Source organism: Nerophis ophidion, linkage group LG01 (assembly GCF_033978795.1).
Source record: "Nerophis ophidion isolate RoL-2023_Sa linkage group LG01, RoL_Noph_v1.0, whole genome shotgun sequence".
Taxonomy (NCBI): domain Eukaryota; kingdom Metazoa; phylum Chordata; class Actinopteri; order Syngnathiformes; family Syngnathidae; genus Nerophis; species Nerophis ophidion.
In genome coordinates, this window is record NC_084611.1 from 22,788,754 (window position 1) to 22,811,909 (window position 23,156).

General features: G+C 38.2%; 1 protein-coding gene across 1 annotated transcript in view; it reads left to right on the forward strand.

The window, feature by feature from the left end:
* Positions 1-23,156, forward strand: part of gpat2 (glycerol-3-phosphate acyltransferase 2, mitochondrial) — a 271,043-nt gene that overhangs the window by 166,414 nt on the left and 81,473 nt on the right. Inside the window, exons 4-8 of the mRNA XM_061898602.1 lie at positions 9,062-9,157; positions 16,567-16,646; positions 17,346-17,456; positions 17,802-17,924; positions 18,262-18,361. Of these exons, the coding sequence (XP_061754586.1) occupies positions 9,062-9,157; positions 16,567-16,646; positions 17,346-17,456; positions 17,802-17,924; positions 18,262-18,361 (510 nt within the window). The remainder of the gene's footprint in view (positions 1-9,061; positions 9,158-16,566; positions 16,647-17,345; positions 17,457-17,801; positions 17,925-18,261; positions 18,362-23,156) is intronic.

Genomic DNA, 23,156 nt, shown 5'->3' on the forward strand with positions numbered 1-23,156 from the left:
CAAAGTTTATCGTGGATGTTTTCTACTAAATCCTTTCAGGAAAAATATGGCAATATCGCGAAATGATCAATTATGACATATAGAATGGACCTGCTATCCCCGTTTAAATAAGATATTCTCATTTCAGAAGGCTTTCAAACGGGTGCGGTAGAACATGGATGGACAGATAAAAATGCATGAGAATGTTTTATATTTTGAACGGTATTTTTAACAACGTGATTACCAGAGGAATTAATCATTACTTATGGTGTTAAGCAATGCCAGCTAAGATTTAAGTGAGAGTCAAAGGCAGTAATCAAAAGAGCCACATTTGGCTCGAGAGCCATAGGTTCCCTACCCTTGCCATAGAGGCACCTTCAGCACAAAGCCTCATCTAAAGGTGTGTTCACACTAGCCGTGTTTGGTTTGGTTAAAACAAACCTCTGTGCGTTTGCTCTGTTAGTGCCTAGACGCATAGGTAGTTCATTTAATCATAATCCTGGTGTGCACCAAAAAAGACAGACTGCTTGAAAGATGGGTCTTTCTCTGCTTGGATGCAATCTCCTAATTTCAGTTAAGTGCATATGAAAATGGATGGATGGATGGATGGGATCGCTACACTGACTAAAGATACACATTTGTTTTCAACACACACAAAGATTACAAATATTTACGAGAAAATTCATTGAAAGTGCTGTCTTTATTTTGCAGCACCACTCTCAAAAAAATACACTTTAGATGCTTTTGTGAAATATAAGATCTTAAATATCCATCCATCCATCCATTTTCTACCGCTTATTCCCCTTTGGGGTTGCGGGGGTCGCTGGTGCCTAGCTCAGCTACAACCGGGTGGAAGGTGTGTACACCCTGGACAATTCTCCACCTCACCACAGGGCCAACACAGATAGACAGACAACATTCACACACTAGGGACAATTTAGGGTTGCCAATCAACCTATTCCCAGGTGCATGTCTTGAAAGTGGGAGGAAGCCAGAGTACCTGGAGAGAACCCACGCATTCATGGGAAGGACATGCAAACTCCACACAGAAAGATCCCGAGCCCGGGATTGAACCCAGGACTACTCAGGACCTTCGTATTGTGAGGCATACGCACTAACCCCTCTTCCACCGTGAAGCCCAAGATCTTAATTAGCAGAATATAAATATAACCTAACTTATTAAACTCTGATAACATAATATCTCACCAATTTTACCTGATCATGTCATTACAAGTTACAAGTTTACAAGTTTATTCACAATACCATATAACAATTACAATAGTGGTAAATATCATCATTTAAAGATGTTGGTAAGTGAAAGGGTCCCTCAAATAAGATAGAAGAAGGTTTTAACAGGGGGTCCAAAGGACAATATATACATGGAAAGATTAAACATGGTAGCAAGCACAGAAACAAAAACAAAACAACAACAACGCTATTTGATAAACACAAGATAATAGTACTAAAGCAAGCATACACATACATACATACATTCATTCAACCATGCAAAACCCAACAGTAGACTACCCCACATGAGGCATTAAAGATATGTGGTTAATAGGGAAGTTTTCAGTTTCTTTTTGAAGTTGGAGAATGGATACAGCATCTTGAGGCTCTCATTAAGCTGGTTCCAAATCTTTGGTCCCCTGCATACGACACTGCGAGCGGTACAAGCCAGTAGACCATGTTTACCTGTTATCAGATCTAAGTTACAAGTGTTGTGGGCATGCTGGGAATGGTAGATAGGAACCAAACTACAGAGCCTAAGATTCAGCCTGTAAATGACTTGATAGGTTAAACAAGCATTTTGATAAATATTGAACTCTGTCAGTCTTAAGAGATGATATTTATGAAATAGATGACGATTGGGGGCATTAAACTTGGACCATGACAGGGCCTGTATATTTTTCTTTTGCATGGATTCTGATTTGTGAAGGTAGGTAGGAAAGGTGTTACACCAGATGATATTACAGTAGTTTAGATGTGGTTCAAAGAGTTTTGTATAAGGTAAGTAGAGCATAAAGAGGAAGATAATGACGAAGGTGAAAGAACAGGCCAACATATTTGGATAATTTGTTTAACAGATGGCTAATGTGACATTTAAAATTGAGGTATTCGTCAATGATGACCCCCAGGAATTTTGTGGAGTATACTCTCTGTATTTCCTGCCCATTGATGTTGATATGGCAGTGCTCAGTATTTGTCCGTTTTTTATTAGAACGAAATAGAATTAACTTTTGTTTTATTTACATTAAGTGAGAGCTTATTGTATTTGAACCAGGAATCCACTTTCACAAGCTCTGAATTGACAGTTTCTTGTAGATCGTGTAGGCTCCTGTGTGAAGTAAACACATTTGTTTCATCAGCAAAAATTATTTTATGAAAAGTTTCGGAGGAGTTTACGAAATCCTTTATGTATAGGATAAAAAGGAGAGGCCCCAAAATAGAACCCTGGGGAACCCCATAATTTATGGTCAGACAGGGTGAGTTGTGATCATTGACGCATACACATTGTTGCCTTCCGTAAAGGTAAGGGCGGAACCAATGGAGAGGTACCCCTCTGACACCATAGTGATATAGCTTGTACAATAAGATCTCAAAGTCTATTGTGTCAAAGGCCTTGGACAGATCCAAAACAATGCTAATACCGCATTTTCCTTCTTTGATACAGTCATTGACCTTTTCCAAGATGTCAAGTATAGCCATACAGGTGGTGCTTTTTTTTTACGAAAACCATTTTGGGAAGGGATAAGGATATTTAGTTTTTCTAGAAAGCCATTCAGTCAGTTATAGACCACTTTCTCAAATATTTTTGAAAATGTTGATCAAATTGAAACTGGCCTATAATTGTTCATATTATTTTTATCACCTGATTTAAAAATTGGGATTACTTTTGCCACTTTGGACATTTTGGGTACAATACCAGTACTAAGTGACAGGTTTATACAGTGACAAAGAGGATTTGTGATCACATTTGTTATGGCTTTCAAGATTTTGCTACATATCCCGTCCACTCCAGTTGTGTGTGACGACTTTAGGTCCATAATAATCGTATAAAGCTCATTGATGTCAGTTGGCTGCATGAAAAAGGAACTAGGGTAGCTGCCTGTTAAAAATTCTTTAAAGGAATACCCTGGAGGTTGACTTATTTTACTTGATAGGTTTTCCCCAATAGAAGCAAAAAAGGTATTAAAACTATCTGCAAGATCAGCCCTATTTGACCCTGTATCCGGAACAACAGTGGCCATATATCCCTTGTTGAGAATAGTATTCAACACGTTCCATGTTCTCCTACAATCCCCCTGCGATGCTTGTAATAGTTCAGAATAATAGTTGCGCTTACTTTTCCTGATAATATGAGTTAATTTATTTCTATAATTTGTGTATTTTTCTTTGTTGACAGTGGTAGGGTTCAAAATACAACATTTATATAGTTTATTCTTTTGTTTGATGGACTTTAAGATCTCCCTTGCAATCCAGGGATTTTTTTCTGAGGTATGATTTTTGATAGTTTTTTCAGGGATTTTTTCCTAAATAGCATCCTGAATTATTTTAATCAGATTTTCGTATGCAGCATCGGGACAGGTGCAATTAAACACAGAGTCCCATTGCCTGGCAAGCAGATTATTATTTAGGTGTTGAAGAGTTATATTGTTGAGTATTTTGGTTTTACCTTTAGGAGTTGGGGGGGAGTTTTGCCACAGTCAAAGAATAGTATTATGGGAAAGTGGTCTGTGATATCGGATTGCACCACCCCTGTCACGAGCTTTGTATTCCGGATGTTAGTAATAATGCTATTGATTATTGTTTTTGAGGCATCTGTGACTCGAGTGAACCTATTGATGGTGGGGAAGAAGGAAGAGGAATGTAACGTGGTGATATAGTTCAGTTTTGCTCCATCGTCCTTGGAAATATCAATATTAAAGTCTCCAAGAAGGATGCAGTTTTTGTTTAGTTTATTTAGACTGAGTAATAGTTCATCCAATTTGGAAAGAAAAATGTCAAGATGTGAATCAGGAGGACGAGAGAGTACTCCAACAATTAACTTTTTTCCTTTGTTGTTGATCTCCATGAACAAGGATTCTCTATGCATAATTATGTTTTTTACTGTGCAGCCTTTGGTCCCGTGACGAAAATATCGGTGTGACCGTTCAGCAAACCAGATATGTGTGCACCAACTTTTGTTCTAAACAGAGAGCGGAACCGCAAGTGTGACCGCGGCCTTAATAAATGGTAACGATTCGTGTCATACGTGAGTACATACACAGATATTATCTGACTCCCGACCCTAAATACATAGAAGCATACAAAGGTTGTCTGTCTATTAGGGATGTAACGGTCCACAGAAATTTCGGTTCGGTACGTACCTCGGTTTAGAGGTCACGGTTCGGTTCATTTTCGGCACAGTAAGAAAACAACAAAATATAAATGTTTTGGTTATTTATTTACCAAATTTGTAAACAATGGCATAACATACACATACAAACAGGGTCAATTCCCTGGGTTAATGTGGTCAACATATATAAAATAAAAACTAAATAAGATAAGGCTCAGAAAGTTTTTTTAACAAAACCTTTTTACATATAAAGTGCTTTTTTTGATTGATTGATTAATTGATTGAGACTTTTAGAAGTAGATAGTACAGTACATATTCTGTACAATTGACCACTGAATGCTAACACCCCAATAAGTTGTTCAACTTGTTTAAGTCGGGGTTCACGTTATTCAACATTAAACTGCCTCAAGTTGTAGCTCAGATGAAATAAAATGACAAAATTTTTCTTCTACATATAAAAAGTGCAACATTAAACAGTTTCAAGTCAACTCAGCCTCAGATTAACTTTTCTTTACCCCCCAGGCTTGGTGAACTTGGCAGTAAGAGGATATCTGGGCTTATTGTTCTTCCACCATAGAAGTGGGTCAAAATCTAGTTTTCAATTCAATACAGTGACCCCCCGCGACCCTGGACGGGACAAGCGGTAGAGAATGGATGGATGGATGGTCTTAAATCTGCTGCTATAAAAACATTTGTTATTGCTTCAGCCCTGCCTGACTCCCCCAGAGGCTGCTTGAATGCGGTGTTTGCACCAGGCTCCTCTTTCTCTTCCTTAAAGCAAGGTTGACTTGGGGGTGGTGCCGCTTCAAAGGGGTTAGCATGTTTGACGTGTTGGCAGAAGTATACCCTACTGTTGCTCAACAATGTCGACAAACCTCTGTCCTCTATTGTTGTTCCTCCATTGTTGTATCGCACCGCGCAGCCAAAGTGTTCCCAAAGGGGAGATGTTAATGAGGCAAGATGGTCTTCCAGCTCTGGCTTTTGCATCTTGTCTTAGCCCGATCGCTGCTAGCCTGCCGTGTGTTGTGCCTCGCTCTGCATTGTTTACACAACATGTGGTGCGCTACTTAATATGTCCGTGTGGAAACTCCTTCGGTACACCTCCGAACCGAACCGAAACCCCCGTACCGAAACGGTTCAATGCAAATACACGTACCGTTACACCCCTTGTGTCTGTCTGTGTTGGCCCTGCGATGAGGTGGCGACTTGTCCAGGGTGTATCCCGCCTTCGGCCCAAATGCAGGACAAGCGGTAGGAAATGGAAGCGATGGATGCATACAAAGGAACATATATACAAGTAATGTATATAGTACTGTCTCCATCTTTAAGTGTACACTGCAACATTGTTAACTGTCATACGTTTGTAGTAGGGGTGTAACGGTACGTGTAATTGTATCGAACCGTTTCGGTACGGGGGTTTCGGTTCGGCACGCGGGCGTACCGAACAAGTTCGGAAGCAGAAGTCTTCACAAGCTGCTCTGCTTTCTGCCTCTATCTCTGCCTCATTGTCCCGCCCACACAACCATCTGATTGGTTACATACAAAGCCAATCAGATGTGCGTATTCAGAGCGATGTAACAGCCAATCAGCAGTGCATATTCAGACTTCAGAACGATGTAGTCAATGCTTTAGCGTCCAGCAGATATTCGTTTAGCAGGGGAGGAGCGGACTCTACCCAAATTATACTAAACACTTCCCAGTCACAACTATTACAAACATCACTATGAGCCCGTTGACCTTCTAGAAACTTAAACTTCAGCTCAGCTCGCTCACAGTATAGGCTTGAGATGAAGACTAATTAGCTTTTAGCGTAACGTTAGCTCATTTTTCTGTGTGTGTGTGCGTGTGTGTGTGTGTGTGCGTGTGTGTGCGTGCGTGCGTGTGCGTTTTTTAGGGGCAGCAAAGTCCTGTCCGTCTGTTATTTCATTGAACTTCATTGTACTATTTTTTAGCTATAGTTACATGAATCATTAGTAAAGTAGCAGCCTAGTTTTGAATAGCAGGGTCCCTGCTATCACATGTTGATAAAAAATACAGCATTTACATAATAAAAGTCAACTACAGGCTTCCCAAATACTGTAATAAATTAAGCATGATGAGTTGACATTAAAAAGTTTCAATGGAAACTGTTTAATGTTAAACTTTTTAAATGTAGAAGAAAGGTTTTTTCATTTTATTTAATCAAAGCAACAACTTGAGGCAGTTTAATGTGGATTAACGTGGGCAGAATTATTATAGTGTTCCCAATGTTAAAAGGATTTGATTGATTGATTGATACTTTTATTAGTAGTTTGCACAGTACAGTACATATTCCGTACAATTGACCACTAAATGGTAACACCCGAATAAGTTTTTCAACTTGTTTAAGTCGGGGTCCACGTTAATCAATTCATGGTAAAAGGAAAGTGGCCCGTACGGGATAAAGCCATTGTTTACAAATTTGGTAAATAAATAACCAAAAAATTGATATTTTGTTGATTTCTTACTGTACCGAAAATGAACCGAACCGTGACCTCTAAACCGAGGTACGTACCGAACCAAAATTTTTGTGTATTGTTACACCCCTAGTTTGTAGTATAAAGGAAAGTTATTCACTTTTCAGTAAAACCTTACAACGTGTTTTTTTGTTGTTGTTTTTTTCATAAAATATTCCTTGAAAAACCTGTTCCTGAATCTGTTGGTTTGGGCACCTGAAGCGCTTGCCCAAGAGCAAAACACTAAACATTTGGGTTGGGCATCGGGCATCAAATGGAACCGGGAGATACACTTAGATTTTTTTCAGAACAATCCAAATCTTTAAACGTTGATTCATATTTTTAACACCTCAAATGATGCAATATTTTATGGATTCAGTCCACCTAAATCACAAACGGTTATTTACTCCCCGAGATTTATAATCCATGGCTCGGTTGGTAGAGCGGCTGTGGCAGCAACTTGAGGGTTCCTGGTTCGATCCCCAGCTTCTGCCCTCCTAGTCACGTCCGTTGTGTCCTTGAGCAAAATACTTCACCCTTGCGCCTGATGGGTTGTGGTTAGGGCCTTGCATCGCAGCTCCCACCATCAGTGTGTGTGTGTATGGGTGAATGTGGAAATAGTGTCAAAGCTCTTTGATTACCTTGAAGTGCTCTACAAGTATAAAACATTTACTATTCCGTTGCAGTTACACACAGAGTGTAAATGTCAGTGAAAAGCCCAAACAAAGGGAATTAAAACATCTAATTGAAACAGTTAAAACATGTACAAACCCCAAAAACCAGTGAACTTAGCACATTGTGTAAATCGTAAATAAAAAACAAAATACAATGATTTGCAAATCCTTTTCAACCAATTTCATTCAATTAAATAGACTACAAAGACAAGATACTTAACGCATGAACTGGAAAACTTCATATTTTGCAAATATTAACTCATTTGGAATTTGATACCTGCAACATGTTTCAGAAAAGCTGGCACATTTGGCAAAAAAGACTGAGAAAGTTGAGAAATGCTCATCAAACATTTATTTGGAACATCCCATAGGTGAACAGGCTAATTGGGAACAGATGGGTGCCATGATTGGGTATAAAAGCAGCTTCCATGAAATGCTCTGTCATTCACAAACAAGGATAGTGTGAAGGTCACCACTTTGTGAACAAATGGGTGAGCAAATTGTCCATCAGTTTAAGAACAACATTTCTCAACTAGCTATAGCAAGGAATTTAGTGATTTTAACATTTACGGCCCGTAATATCAAAAGATTCAGAGAATCTGGAGAAATCACTGCGCGTAAATGATGATATTACAGACCTTCGATCCCTCAGGTGGTACTGCATCCAAATGTAACATCAATGTGCAAAGGATATATCCATATGGGCTCAGGAACATTTCAGAAAACCGCTGTCTGTAACTACAGTTTGTCGCTACAACTGTAAGTGCAAATTAAAACTATATATAATCAGAACCAAAATTGCCCAAAACGGTGCCAAACCCTAATAAACAGTATGTCTATCTCTCAACGAAGCTAAAGAAAAAAGCAATACGCCCTTAATATTAATCATAGACATGAGGCTTATTTTTTCAAACAATTTTGTGGCGTTCGTAATCGAAAGTTTCACTTAATTTTTGTATTTTTTTAAATTTTATTTTGCCTGGAAACTAAAAATGCAACACTACAAATCGTTGACTTATTGTTTGTTTTTACGTCTCTGTGTCCTCTTTCAGTAGCATTTAATGAGCCGATCCGCCACGAATGCCACTACAGCTGTGTCACTATAATAATCTGTAGTCTATATATTCTTTGTATAGTCCCTTTATAATAGTGTCTCAGCGAGACACTAATTCAGTGGACTGTTCTGTTTTCTCAGATCAGTATCATTGATCGTTGTCATTGATTTCAGGAGATGCATTAGCCTCTTGTATCTAAACAGGATCAGTCTAAATTCTAACTAATGCTTCATTGCACTGCACTTTTTTATCAGATGTATTCATTCTTTTCTTTTTTTTTTTTTAAGTAATTGAAGAAAAACTTGACTAAATATTAATTTATTAATTATTTTATTATCTATTATACATGTACCTATTATTATTAATGATGTTGCATCATTTTTTTATCAGTGTGGAAATACAAGCCTAATATTGCATGTTCACAGTTGTTTTTTTCCCCAGCACTTTTAATAAGCTTAGTATTTATAAATAGAACTACATGCTATTAGAGTAAATGTGTTTGTATGATTTAATTGTGTTTGTTTGTATTTCCTTCTTCTTTAGTTGTCATGGGCATTAAGAATTGTTCCTGTTCCTCTGCTATGCAAGTTCCGACCAATTGTGGGCCAGTGCTGCCAACAATGCACTCCAGACAGTCTAGTAAGTGTGTTGTGTAATATACAATACAGAGAAAATTGTGATAGAGAGTGATGCAGATGCAGTGATATAAGTCACATTTCCACCAATGCAATTTTATACAATCCCTGAAAGAAATGATGCAATTTCCAGCCTTGGAGGACAATCATTCAGTTGTTTAATTTTGTAGAAAGAAAGCAGATCGCAGATATGACACAAAACATCCATCAAATGGCAATTTTCTGGCTTTTAGAAGCACTAAAGGTAATCAAGGAAACATTGTGGTAGTCAGTAACAGTTTAATGTATACATTTTAGAGCAGGGGTCACCAACCCGGTGCCCGCGGGCACCAGGTAGCCCGTAAAGACTAGATGAGTAGCCCGCTGGCCTGTTCTAAAAATAGCTCAAATAGCAGCACTTACCAGTGAGCTGCCTGTATTTTTTAAATTTTATTTATTTACTAGCAAGCTGGTCTCGCTTTGCTCGACATTTTTAATTCTAAGAGAGACAAAATTCAAATAGAATTTGAAAATCCCAAAAAATATTTTAAAGACTTGGTCTTTAATTGTTTAAATAAGTTCATTTATTTTTTTACTTTGCTTCTTATAACTTTCAGAAAGACAATTTTAGAGAAAAAATACAACCTTGAAAACGATTTTAGGATTTTTAAACACATATACCTTTTTACCTTTTAAATTCCTTCCTCTTCTTTCCTGACAGTTTAAATCATTGTTCAAGTACATTTTTTTTTTATTGTAAAGAATAATAAATACATTTTAATTTAATTCTTTATTTCAGCTTCTGTTTTTTCGACGAAGAATATTTGTGAAATATTTCTTCAAACTTATTATGATTAAAATTCCCCAAAAATATTCTGGCAAATCTAGAAAACCTTTTGAATCAAATTTAAATCTTATTACAAAGTCTTTTGAATTTCTTTTAAAATTTTTGTTCTGGAAAATCTGGAAGAAATAATTATTTGTCTTTGTTAGAAATATAGCTTGGTCCAATTTGTTATATATTCTAACAAAATGCAGATTGGATTTTAACCTATTTAAAACATGTCATCAAAATTCTAATATTAATCTTAATCAGGAAAAAATTACTAATGATGTTCCATAAATTATTTTTTTTATTTTTTCAAAAAGATTCGAATTAGCTAGTTGTTCTCTTCTTTTTTTCGGTTGAATTTTGAATTTTAAAGAGTCGAAATTGAACATAAACTATGTTCAAAAATGTTTTTTCTTTTTTTCCTGTTTTCTCCTCTTTTAAACTGTTCAATTAGTGGGTTTTTTTCATCATTTATTCTCTACAAAAAAACTTCCGTAAAAGGAAAAAAAATGCACTACGTAATGACAGACAGAAATACCCATTTTATATATATATATATGTATATATATTAAAGGTAAATTGAGCAAATTGGCTATTTCTGGCAATTTATTTAAGTGTGTATCAAACTGGTAGCCCTTCACATTAATCATTACCCAATAAGTAGCTCTTGGTTTCAAAAAGGTTAGTGACCCCTGTTTTAGAGTAAACAAATTATAGACTCTCTCAATTCTGAGAAAAACAATATGGAATCACCCTGTTCATTTTTATTTTCAAAACCAACACCTGCATCAGATTAAAACTGCTCATTAGTCTGCTGTTAGAAATGACTGGTCATACCTTGTAGAGCTGTTACACCAGGTCAATTGACATGAATCATGGCTCCAACACGTGAGTGTCGTTTGATACAAAAGAGAGGGTTATCAAACTTCTTAAAGACAGTAAATTACCACAAAATGTTAAAAAATATTATTCACAGTCAGTTGTGTCTAAAATCTGGACCATGTACAAACAACATGGAAAGGTCGTAAAAGGCAAACATGCTGGTAGACTAAGGGAGACATCAGTGCATCAAAAGCAATTGTGGACTGAATGATAGTCATATTCAGTGCTAAATCGCAAATCTGAATTTAGAAAGATGAGGATGCCGTGCCATAGGACTGGACAATGGCTAAATTGCCATGTCAGTTTGTGTTTATTTTCTCTGTTGCTCACTTTTAAATAGGGATCAAGAGGGTTCACTCTGTGCATCGCTCTCATTTATTGCTCCACTCACCTCCCAAGGGGTAACCAAAAGTGATGGGTCAAATGCAGGGAATAATTTCGCCACACCTAGTGAGTGTATAACAATCATTGGTACTTAAATAGCAGAAATAAATGAATAAAGTGAACCCTCTTTTGCTGACTTGAGCAATTATTGCGAAAAAATAGTCTGGGTGCTGGTGTGTGTGTGTGTGTGTGTGTGTGTGTGTGTGTGTGTGTGTGTGTGTGTGTGTGTGTGTGTGTGTGTGTGTGTGTGTGTGTGTGTGTGTGTGTGTGTGTGTGTGTGTGTGTGTGTGTGTGTGTGTGTGTGTGTGTGTGTGTGTGTGTGTGTGTGTGTTTGTGTGTTTGTGTATGTATATATATATATGTATATATATATATGTATGTATATATATATATATATATATATATATGTATATATATATATATATGTATATGTATATAGTAAAATTGGACTTAACTGTATTACGTTGTTGGATCTGTAACCGGCTGTGCATGACCTTAGAATTTACTGTTGTGGTCAAAAGTGTACATACACTTGTGAAGGACATAATGTCATGGCTATCTTGGATGTCAAACAATTTGTACGACTCTTATTTTGATTGTGATTGGTGCACATACTTGTTTGTCATAAAAAACATTTGTGAAGTTTGTTTTTTTTATCAATTGTAAATGGGTCTACTGAAAATGTGACCAAATCTGCTGGGTCAAAAGTATACATACAGCAACATTCATCCATCCATCCATTTTCTACCGCTTATTCCCTTTGGGATCGCGGGGGGCGCTGGTGCCTATTTCTGCTACAATCGGGCGGAAGGCGGTATACACCCTGGACAAGTCGCCAGCTCATCGCAGGGCCAACACAGATAGACAGACAACATTCACACTCACATTCACACACTAGGGCCAATTTAGTGTTGCCAATCAACCTATCCCCAGGTGCATGTCTTTGGAGGTGGTAGGAAGCCGGAGTACCCGGAGGGAACCCACTAATCAATCAATCAATCAATCAATGTTTATTTATACAGCCCCAAATCACAAATGTCTCAAAGGACTGCACAAATCATTACGACTACAACATCCTCGGAAGAACCCACAAAAGGGCAAGGAAAACTCACACCGAGTGGGCAGGGAGAATTCACATCCAGTGGGACCCCAGTGACAATGCTGACTATGAGAAACCTTGGAGAGGACCTCAGATGTGGGCAACCCCCCCCCTCTAGGGGACCGAAAGCAATGGATGTCGAGCGGGTCCAACATGATACTGTGAAAGTTCAATCCATAGTGGCTCCAACACAGCCACGAGAGTTCATTTCAAGCGGATCCAAGACAGCAGCGAGAGTCCCGTCCACAGGAGACCATCTCAAGCGGAGGCGGGTCAGCAGCGTACAGATGTGCCCAACCGATACAGGCGAGCGGTCCATCCTGGGTCCCGACGAGCAGTCCATCATGGGTCTCGACTCTGGACAGCCAGTACTTCATCCATGGTCATCGGACCGGACCCCCTCCACAAGGGAGGGGGGGACATAGGGGAAAGAAAAGAAGCGGCAGATCAACTGGTCTAAAAAGGAGGTCTATTTAAAGGCTAGAGTATACAAATGAGTTTTAAGGTGAGACTTAAATGCTTCTACTGAGGAAGCATCTCGAACTGTTACCGGGAGGGCATTCCAGAGTACTGGAGCCCGAACGGAAAACGTTCTATAGCCCGCAGACTTTTTTTGGGCTCTAGGAATCACTAATAAGCCGGAGTCTTTTGAACGCAGATTTCTTGCCGGGACATATGGTACAATACAATTGGCAAGATAGGCTGGAGCTAGACCGTGTAGTATTTTATACGTAATTAGTAAAACCTTAAAGTCACATCTTAAGTGCACAGGAAGCCAGTGCAGGTGAGCCAGTACAGGCGTAATATGATCAAACTTTCTTGTTCACGGGGAGAACATGCAAACTCCACACAGAAAGATCCCGAGCCCGGGATTGAACCCGGGACTACTCAGGACCTTCGTACATTAACAATTTTGGGGATTTAGAAAAATTACAATCAAATCAAATTAGCTTCATGGCATGGCCTCTTAACTTCATGTGAGTCATTATGATTGATGACACCTGTTGACTTCTCTGAGCCCATTTAAATAGGGCTCATGTGATGCAGTCATTAGACTCGGTCACAATCACGACAATGGGAAGGTCAAAGGAACTCAGCACAGATGTGAAATAACGAATCATTGACTTGAACAAGTCAGGAAAGTCACTTGGAGCCATTTTAAAGCAGCTTAAGGTCCAAAGAGCAACTGTACAGACAGTTGTTTGTAAGTATAAAGTGCATGGAACAGTTTTGTCACTGCCACGATCATGAAAGAAACGCAAGCTATCACCTGCTGCTGAGAGAAAATTGATCAGAATGATCAAGAGTCAACCAAGAACACCAAAAAGCAGGTCTGCAATGAATTGGAAGCTGCTGGAAGACATGTGTCAGTGTCCACAGTCAAGGATATTTTGCGTCGCCATTGAGAGACTACCATGAAAGAAGGAAGCCCTTGCTCCAGAAGCGACACATTAAGGCTTGTATAAAGTTTGTTGCTGATCCCATGGCCAAAGATAAGACCTTCTGGAGGAAAGTTCTGTGGTCAGATGAAACAAAAATCGAGCTGTTTTGCCACAATACCCAGCAATATGTTTGGAGCAGAAAAGGTTAGGCCTTAAATCCCAGGAACACCACACCTACCGTCAAGCAATGCTTTTTGTGACCAACAAGTATCTGCTCCAATCACTCTATCACAAAAAAATAAGAGTTGTAGAAATTATCGGAAACTCAAGACAGCCATGACATTATGTTCTTTACAAGTGTATGTAAACTTTTGACCACGACTGTATATATAGCTTTATGTGTGCCTCCGCATCTGTTCTTGACACCCACGTTTCAGGCTGGCTGCTCTGGAAACACTCTGTAGAAACAAACCCCACCCGCACTGATTGGTGCATCGGCTATGCTGCTGTGACATAGATTACAGTAATAGCTTAAACCAGGTGTCACCAACCTTTTTGAAACCAAGAGCTACTTCTTGGGTACTGATTAATGTGAAGGGCTACCAGTTTGATACACACTTAAATAAATTGCCAGAAATAGCCAATTTGCTCAATTTACCTTTAATAAATAAATCTATATATATGTATATAAAAAATTGGGTATTTCTGTCTGTTATTCCGTCGTACATTTTTTCCCCTTTTATGGAAGTTTTTTTGTAGAGAATAAATGATGAAAAAAACACTTAATTGAAAGGTTTAAAAGAGGAGAAAACGAGAAAAAAATTAAAATTCAATTTTGAAACATAGTTTATCTTCAACTTCGACTCTTTAAAATTCAAAATTCAACCGAAAAATATTAAAGGGAAAAACTAGCTAATTCGATTCGTTTTGAAAAAATTAAAAAAGAATACATGGAACATTATTAGTCATTTTTCCTGATTAAGATTAATTTTAGAATTTTGATGACATGTTTTAAATAGGTTAAAATCCAATCAGCTCTTTGTTAGAATATATAACAAATTGGACCAAGTTATATTTCTAACAAAGACAAATCATTATGTCTTCTAGATTTTCCAAAACAAAAATTTTAAAAGAAATTCAAAAGACTTTGAAATAAGATTTAAATTTGAGTCTACAGATTTTCTAGATTTGCCAGATTTTTTTTTTTTAATTATAATCATAAGTTTGAAGAAATATTTCAAAAATATTCTTCGTTGAAAAAACAGTAGCTAAAATGAAAAATTAAATTAAAATGTATTCATTATTCTTTACAATAAAACAAATACATTTACCTGAACATTGATTTAAATTGTCAGGAAAGAAGAGGAAGGAATTTAAAAGGTAGAAAGGTATGTGTTTAAAAATCATAAAACCCTTTTTAAGCTTGTATTTTTTTCTCAAAAATTGTCTTTCTGAAAGTTATAAGAAGCAAAGTAAAAAAATAAATGACTTTATTTAAACAAGTGAAGACCAAGTCTTTAAAATATTTTCTTGGATTTTCAAATTCTATTTGAGTTTTGTCTCTCTTAATATTAAAAATGTCAAGCAAAGCGAGACCAGCTTGCTAGTAAATAAATACAATTTAAAAAATAGAGGCAGCTCACTGGTAAGTGCTGCTATTTGAGCTATTTTTAGAACAGGCCAGCGGGCTACTCATCTGGTCCTTACGGGCTACCTGGTGCCCGCGGGCACCACGTTGGTGACCCCTGGCTTAAACCATTCAAGAGCTCAGATTCCGACCATTGAAATACTTTCTATAGTTCAGGACTTGTTTTAATTTGAATACAACTCTGCACATTATACAAACGTAATAGTGGCTACATTTTTTAGTAGAGTGGCCGTGCCAGCAACTCGAGAGTTGCAGGTTCGATTCCTGCTTGTGCCATCCTAGTTACTGCCGTTGTGTCCTTGGGCAAGACACTTTACCCACCTGCTCCCCGTGCCACCCACACTGGTTTAAATGTAACTTAGATATTGGGTGTCACTATGTAAAGCGCTTTGAGTCACTTGAGAAAAGCGCTATAGAAATATAATTCACTTCACTTCACTTCAAATATATTTGTCAAATATATTTTGCCCAGTCAGTTCGAATACACATCGACATACAGGATAACGGACATATATTTTGCCCTGTTAGCCTATATGACGATGTGTCATTGACCGGGCTAACATATAAAGCATTACACTATGAACGAAGCACCACCACAATGAGTTTCCGTTGCACGAACATATTAGCTTTGTTAAACAATATCATAGACTGTATTGGACAAAATAGTATTATTACAAAATATCAATTTCCATTTATTACAAATAATAAGAAAACGTAAATGCCTGACTAATCTATCAATGATAAGTCGTCTCCATCTTTCAAAGGCATCCCCGATACAAATTCTCGTTTTGTTCCTGGCTTCATCATGAATGAGTTGAGAATCATAACGACGACTTTTAGATTAACTAAGGTCTGACATGTTTAGTAACTTTACCAGTGGTAGTAGCTAGACGAAGAGGGCAGTGCATAACTGGCAACCTGGATGTGACACACTCAGACTTTCTAATTGGTCAAACGGTAGAGGGCGGGGCATCGAAATGAAAACAATAACAAGATTTCAGAGCTGTAAATGTAATTTTGAAATGAGCATATCCCGGCTGAACTACTGTTGTCAGTCATAGAGGTAGGGCCATTTAATGATGACTTGACATGAAATGATTACATATGGCTCCTTTTAAATGGTTTCTGCAGTGTTATTGGTACGATTAATGATGTTCTGTTACCGTGAGTGAATATTGATACCAATGTCTACTTCTTGCTTGTTCAGTCGCGCCATCGTCAGAAGTTTGGACAAAACCCCTCCCTTGGCTTCCACAACATTCTCAATATCAATGAGATTCACACAAGGTAATAGTCTACAAAGGAATACCAGAATTGATTATTTGCAATCAAAATGTTAAGAAAATACAGTAAAAAAATGGAAATGCGATGGTAAACATGTAAAATATTCTAAGTATGATAATACATTTTGAAAATGAACCAATCTGAAATGTTATCATTGTTTATAAATAAGCCATGAGTCTTTTCAGCCCTACTACTTGGACACTGTTGATATGATATGTTGACATTCATATCACAGAATGGAACCTTTTTTATTCATTGTTGTAAAATAGCATTTTTATTTATGGATGGTATGTCATTTTAGAATTAAACACATTTAGTCCTGTGTTTTAAGGAACGGTATACCAATGTATTATTTTTATGATAGTGAGAATGAATGAACTGTGTGACATTGATCTGGCTTGTTTTGCAGCAATTACCCAAATGAGTGCAGTCTTTGTCTGTAACCAGAAGAGACACTGTTCATTCACTGTCAACTAGTTTGTGCGATTGAAAAAGTACAGAAGCATTGCAGAATTCAAACATAATTGTAATATCCTCTGCTTGAATACATAATAAAACTTGTTGAAAAGTATGAATTAATATATATAAAAACACTGTCCCTATGTATTTATAATATTAATGTACAATGTAACTATTACCTCTTTAAACATATTTATTTCCACATAGAAACATATAAACACATTGTCTTTGTTTCTGTTGTAGGTACAGAGGCTGGTTGGTGCGAAGACTTTGCTGCCTGCTGTTTGTTAGTGGCTGCAGGGTTGATCCGAGTCCTGTTAACAGCAGGCAGGAGAGGGTCTGTCAGAGCAACAGGTACCATAGATGACAGAGATGGAGAGGAGAGTAAATAAATGATGGGAAAGATACAGAAAATGTAATGGGATCTTGCTGTTCTGGGGAGAGGTGGAAAAAACAAAAAACAGAGCAGATAAAACACACAAAGATTGGGAGAAAGGAAGTGAATCACCCGGACAGTGAATGGTAACATTGAACAGTCATTATACTTTCTGTATCTTCACTTTGTATCCGTCAATATAATTGAGTTGAACATTTTTGTAACCCCCTTCACTCAAGGTTAATGCTGTCCGAGAGGGGGTGTTTTAGGATGAAAGGGATCTTTTGCTTGTTTAACTCTGCTGTCCTGTGACTGCGTTGCAGGGTGAGGGAGGCTCTCACAGCAGACAGGAGAGCGCCTGAGGGGGGTGACAGCCAAGGGCAGCTCCAGCCCCTCTCATCGTTCCCCTGCATCATTAATACCTGCATCTCCCCAAGCCTTTTACGGTGGGTTTTTAATCATGTGAATATTATAGAATTTGCTGGTTTATTCAATTATACCAGTTTAAAACAAAATTGCATGTAGGAATAATCCTGTCCTGTAGCTACGCTTCACAAGCGGCTCAGAGTCACACTGATAAGCATTAATGTTGAATATAAAGCTTAAAAATTAAAATAGAAAATAATACATAATTTCAAGCAAAGCTCTGCAGTATTTGCCAGTAAAGGACTTCTCTCTCATTGTTGCCTTTCATGCGTCATCCCGGTCTCTTCAGTCATTAATTTTAATTTTTATCTCCGTTCTTCTGTGTGCTCGCATCCCCATCACTCTCCTCGTGACTAGATGTGTGGGCTGGCTGATGATAAAGATGTTTTCCTCGGTGTTCGGCAGTATTCAAGTGAACCTCAACCATTTGACGGCTTTGCACAGAGCCACAGACGAGGTACGGTACATGCGTCCACAAAATGTCCTAACTTTATTTCCAGATAAATACATGTGCATATCATGCAAGGTGCCTGGCCCTGACTATTTCCTTTCCTTTTGTCACTTTTACGATGTGAATTTAGGCTATGCTCAACTATGCAATCTAATGAGGTGTGCTTTAGTCATCTTTACCATTTACTTTATGGCATTTCTAAAAAAAAGTTAGCTGCCATACAGTTTTATGTATTTTTTCATTTACAATGTTCTCTCACTTCTCGTATTTGTAATTAGTTCTATTAACTTTTTTTTTTTATCAAGGCAACACATTTCTGAATACATGCGTGGCTAAATAAATAACACAAAACAACTTAGTTTCCTAGCATTTAAGTTAAACTTAAATTACCACTCATTGTCACACACCCTAGGTGTGGTGATAATACCCCTCTGCATTTGACCCATCGCCCTCACCCCCTGGGGGGTGAGGGTAGCAGTGAGCAGCAGCGGTTCCCGCGCCCAGGAATACTTGTTGGTGATTAAACCCCAAATTCCAACCCTTCAAAACATTAAGTCAAACAACTAGTCAGTTATTAGGGATATAATGTGTTGTGTGTCTGTGTGTGTGTGTGTGTGTGTGTGTGTGTGTGTGTGTGTGTGTGTGTGTGTGTGTGTGTGTGTGTGTGTGTGTGTGTGTGTGTGTGTGTGTGTGTGTGTGTGTGTGTGTGTGTGTGCGTGTGTGTGCGTGTGTTTATATATATGTATAAATATGTGTATATATGTATGTTTATAAATATGTATGTAAATGTATGGATGTGTGTGTGTATATATATATATATATATATATATATATATGTATATATATATATGTGTATATATATATATATGTGTGTGTATATATATATATATATGTGTGTATATATATATATATGTATATATATGTATGTATGTATATATCTGCATATATATGTATGTATATGTATTTATATATACAGCGTGGCGCAGTAGCAGAGTGCCCATGTGCAACCCGAGAAAACAGAGCAGCGGCCCTAGTAACTGGCAGCCCTCGCCCCTGGTTACAGGTCTCGTTTTGTACGTGGTATTATGGACGGCGTGGCGCATTGGGAGAGTGGCCGCGCGCAACCCAGGGGTTCCTGGTTCAATCCCCACCTAGTACCAACCTCGTCACGTCCGTTGTGTCCTGAGCAAGACACTTCACCCTTGCTCCTGATGGGTGCTGGTTAGCGCCTTCCATGGCAGCTCCCTCCATCAGTGTGTGAATGTGTGTGTGAATGGGTGAATGTGGAAGTAGTGTCAAAAGCGCTTTGAGTACTTTGAAGGTAGAAAAGCGCTATACAAGTACAACCCATTTACCATTTATTTGTATATAATTATATATACTGTATATATGTGTGTATATATACATATATGTGTATATATATATGTATATATACACATGTGTATATATATACAAATGCATATATGTGTGCACTGTATATATATGTGTATGCATATATACAGTATATAGAGCCTTCAACATCGACACGTTAGCGCATGTGATTAATAAAATTAAATGATCGCGTAATCAAACATACATAGATAGATATAGATAGATAGTACTTTATTGATTCCTTCAGGAGAGTTCCTTCAGGAAAATTACAAATTGTGAAAAATGAATGAAGATTTATCACTTCTGGGTTAAGGCTTAACCCGGAAGATGCGCACATTTATTAACTGTCTGTTATTACGAGGAGGGGCGGCGCCTTTCGCTTCAAAACAGAACCTTGGGTATAATTGAGGTAACTTCTCAGTATTGCGGCGGCAAATGTTTTTATAATCGGCACACATCAAGTTTAATATACCATCTTAAAGCGAAACACGTACTCAAGAATGGTGGTCACAGTGTTGACAATTCTCTTAGCGACTTTTTTTTTTGTAAACAGCTACTCGCGACAAATCTAGTGACTTTTTCTGGTAATATTGGAGACTTTTTTTGTGTCTTGGGCCTTGCAGGTGAAAGTGCTAGCATGAATGCTACCTGCATCAACAAAAGCAGGGAAGTACTCTTCGCTGGCAAAGTTTACTGATTCAATGTTGTCAACAAAAATAGCACAGTTTAGTTAACCATATGCCTTTCCTAAATGGACAGCCAGCGCAGCAGGACATCTAACATCTGTGACGACCAAGTCTTCCAAGAAGGTGTCGTTCATACAGCTGTTTCATCGTACAATACCTTGAAGAGGGACAATTACAGCAGGGATGAACCAACTTTACTACACAAAAAAAAGCATCAACTTGCATCTACAGACTGAATGTGAATTTTTTTTGCTTCCTGTGAGTAATTACAACGAGCTGGAGTCGCATTGTACCAAAAAAAAAAAAGAGAATAACACTGTAATCCGGAAAATGTAAACAAGCTTGTTTGTTTCAACAACAGTTTCAACTGAAGATGAGTAAACGGTGTGCTATGTCAAAGGCCTACTGAAACCCACTACTACCCACCACGCAGTCTGATAGTTTATATATCAATGATGAAATACTAACATTGCAACACATACCAATACGGCCTTTTTAGTTTACTAAATCGCAATTTTAAATTTCCCGGGAGTTTATTCTTGAACACGTTGCCTAATGATGACGTGTACGCGTGACGTCACGGACTGTTAGGAAATATGAGCGCTGCACACACACACAGCTAAAAGTCGTCTGCTTTAACCGCATAATTACACAATATTTTGGACATCTGTGTTGCTGAAGCTTTTGCAATGTGTTCAATTAATATCGGAGAAGTCAAAGTAGAAAGATGGAGTTGGGAAGCTTTAGCCTTTAGCCACATAAACACACGGTGACTCCTTGTGTAAAATTCCCGGAGGTGAAACTTTACTATGGATCAGAGCGGTCAAGCGAACATGGATCCCGACCAAATGTCAACCAGCAGGTTTCGGTGAGAAAATTGTGGTTAAAAGTCGCTTCTTACCGGAGATCAGCTGAGTTGCGCCGTCCATAAAGCTGCCGTCGACTTCCCTGAGACACTGGCGTCAAGACACTCGTGGACACAACCCTCCGACTATCAGGTACTGTTAAACTCACTAAAACACTAGCAACACAATAGAAGGATAAGGGATTTCCCATAATTATCCTAGTAATTTTGTCTAAAAACATCTGAATCCGTCCCAATGCAATCGCGTTTTCTTTTTTTTTTCTAGTCCGTCGCTATCAATATCCTCAAATACGAATCATTCATCCTCGCTCAAATTAATGGGGAAATTGTCGTTTTCTCGGTCCGAATAGCTCTTTTTGTTGAAGGCTCCCATTAAAAACAATGTGAATATGTGAGGAGCCATAAACTGGTGACGTCATAGTCTGCGTCTTCCGGTTAAAGGCAGGGCTTTCCTCTTAGCGACCAAAAGTTGCGAACTTTATCGTCGATGTTCTTTACTAAATCCTTTCAGCAAAATTATCAAGTATGACACATAGAATGGACCTACTATCCCCGTTTAAATAAGAAAATCTAATTTCAGTAGGCCTTTAAGTTGTTTATGAGTGTGTTTTCTTCATTAACGATTAGTAACTATACCTTGTTTGGAAGAATATTGCAAACTATAAAGACTTTCAAAATGTGCACCTAATTCTTACTATACTTATTTTCCCCAAGTTATGATTAAATCAATGACTTGCAGTTAAGTTAAATTTAAAAAACATTCCTGTATGACATTCTGACTACCAAATTGAATCTGTATCCAAATATTGGGGTGTTTTCTTTCAGTCTTTAAAGTGTATAATCACTTCAAATCCCCAATACAGTTTTTTTGTATATGATGTTGGTCCACCTTTTGCAGCTATAACAGCTTCAACTCTTCTGGGAAGGCTGCCCACAAGGTTGCGTAGTGTGTTTATAGGAATTTTCCACCATTCTTCTAAAAACGCATTGGTGATGTCACACACTGATGTTGGTCGAGAAGGTCTGGCTCTCAGTCTCCGTTCTAATTCATCCCAAAGGTGCTCTATCGGGTTCAGGTCAGGACTCTGTGCCGGCCAGTCAAGTTCATCCACACCAGACTCAGTCATCCATGTCTTTATGGACCTTGCTTTGTGCACTGGTGCACAGTCATGTAGGAAGTGGAAGGGGCCCGCTCCAAACTGTTCCCACAAGGTTGGGGGCATGGAATTGTCCAAAAAGTTTTGGTGTCCTGGAGCATTCAAAGTTTCTTTCACTGCAACTAAGGAGCCAAGCCCAACTCCTGAAAAACAAACCCACACCACACCATAATTCTTCCTCCACATATTTGCTGATGCTGTTCTGTTGTTATTGTCTCTCTGTCTTATCTTCCTCTTGTCCCCACAACTTCCCCTTTAGTCTTCCTTTTTGTCTCTGTCCATCCACCGCTGCTCAGGCCCAGCTGCACCAAATAATAATCTAAATCCATTTAATAAAGTCAAATACAACTAAAGTAACAAGAGAAGTATCCCACACTTCTCTTTTCTAAAGTAAATCTGTACAGCAGATATGGGCATCGACATCAACAATATGATTTGCCTGAGTAACTGGACAGGACAAAACAATAATGATAATAAAAGGAAGATGCGAGCAGGACTGTGGGCACTCAGACTTTTGCGATGTTATCGCCAAAATTGCAATATTGTCCATCTTGGTGATGCCGGCTGCTCTGGTGGTTAGATATGATTAATTTGAAGAACATAAATTATTTTTTTGTTTGTTGTCCTCGGCTGCAAGGGACGTGACAAGGTCATAGACTCTCCTAGAGGTCTTCTCTGTATCTAATGGACATACACTTGTTGTTGTTGTTGGGCTGACTGGG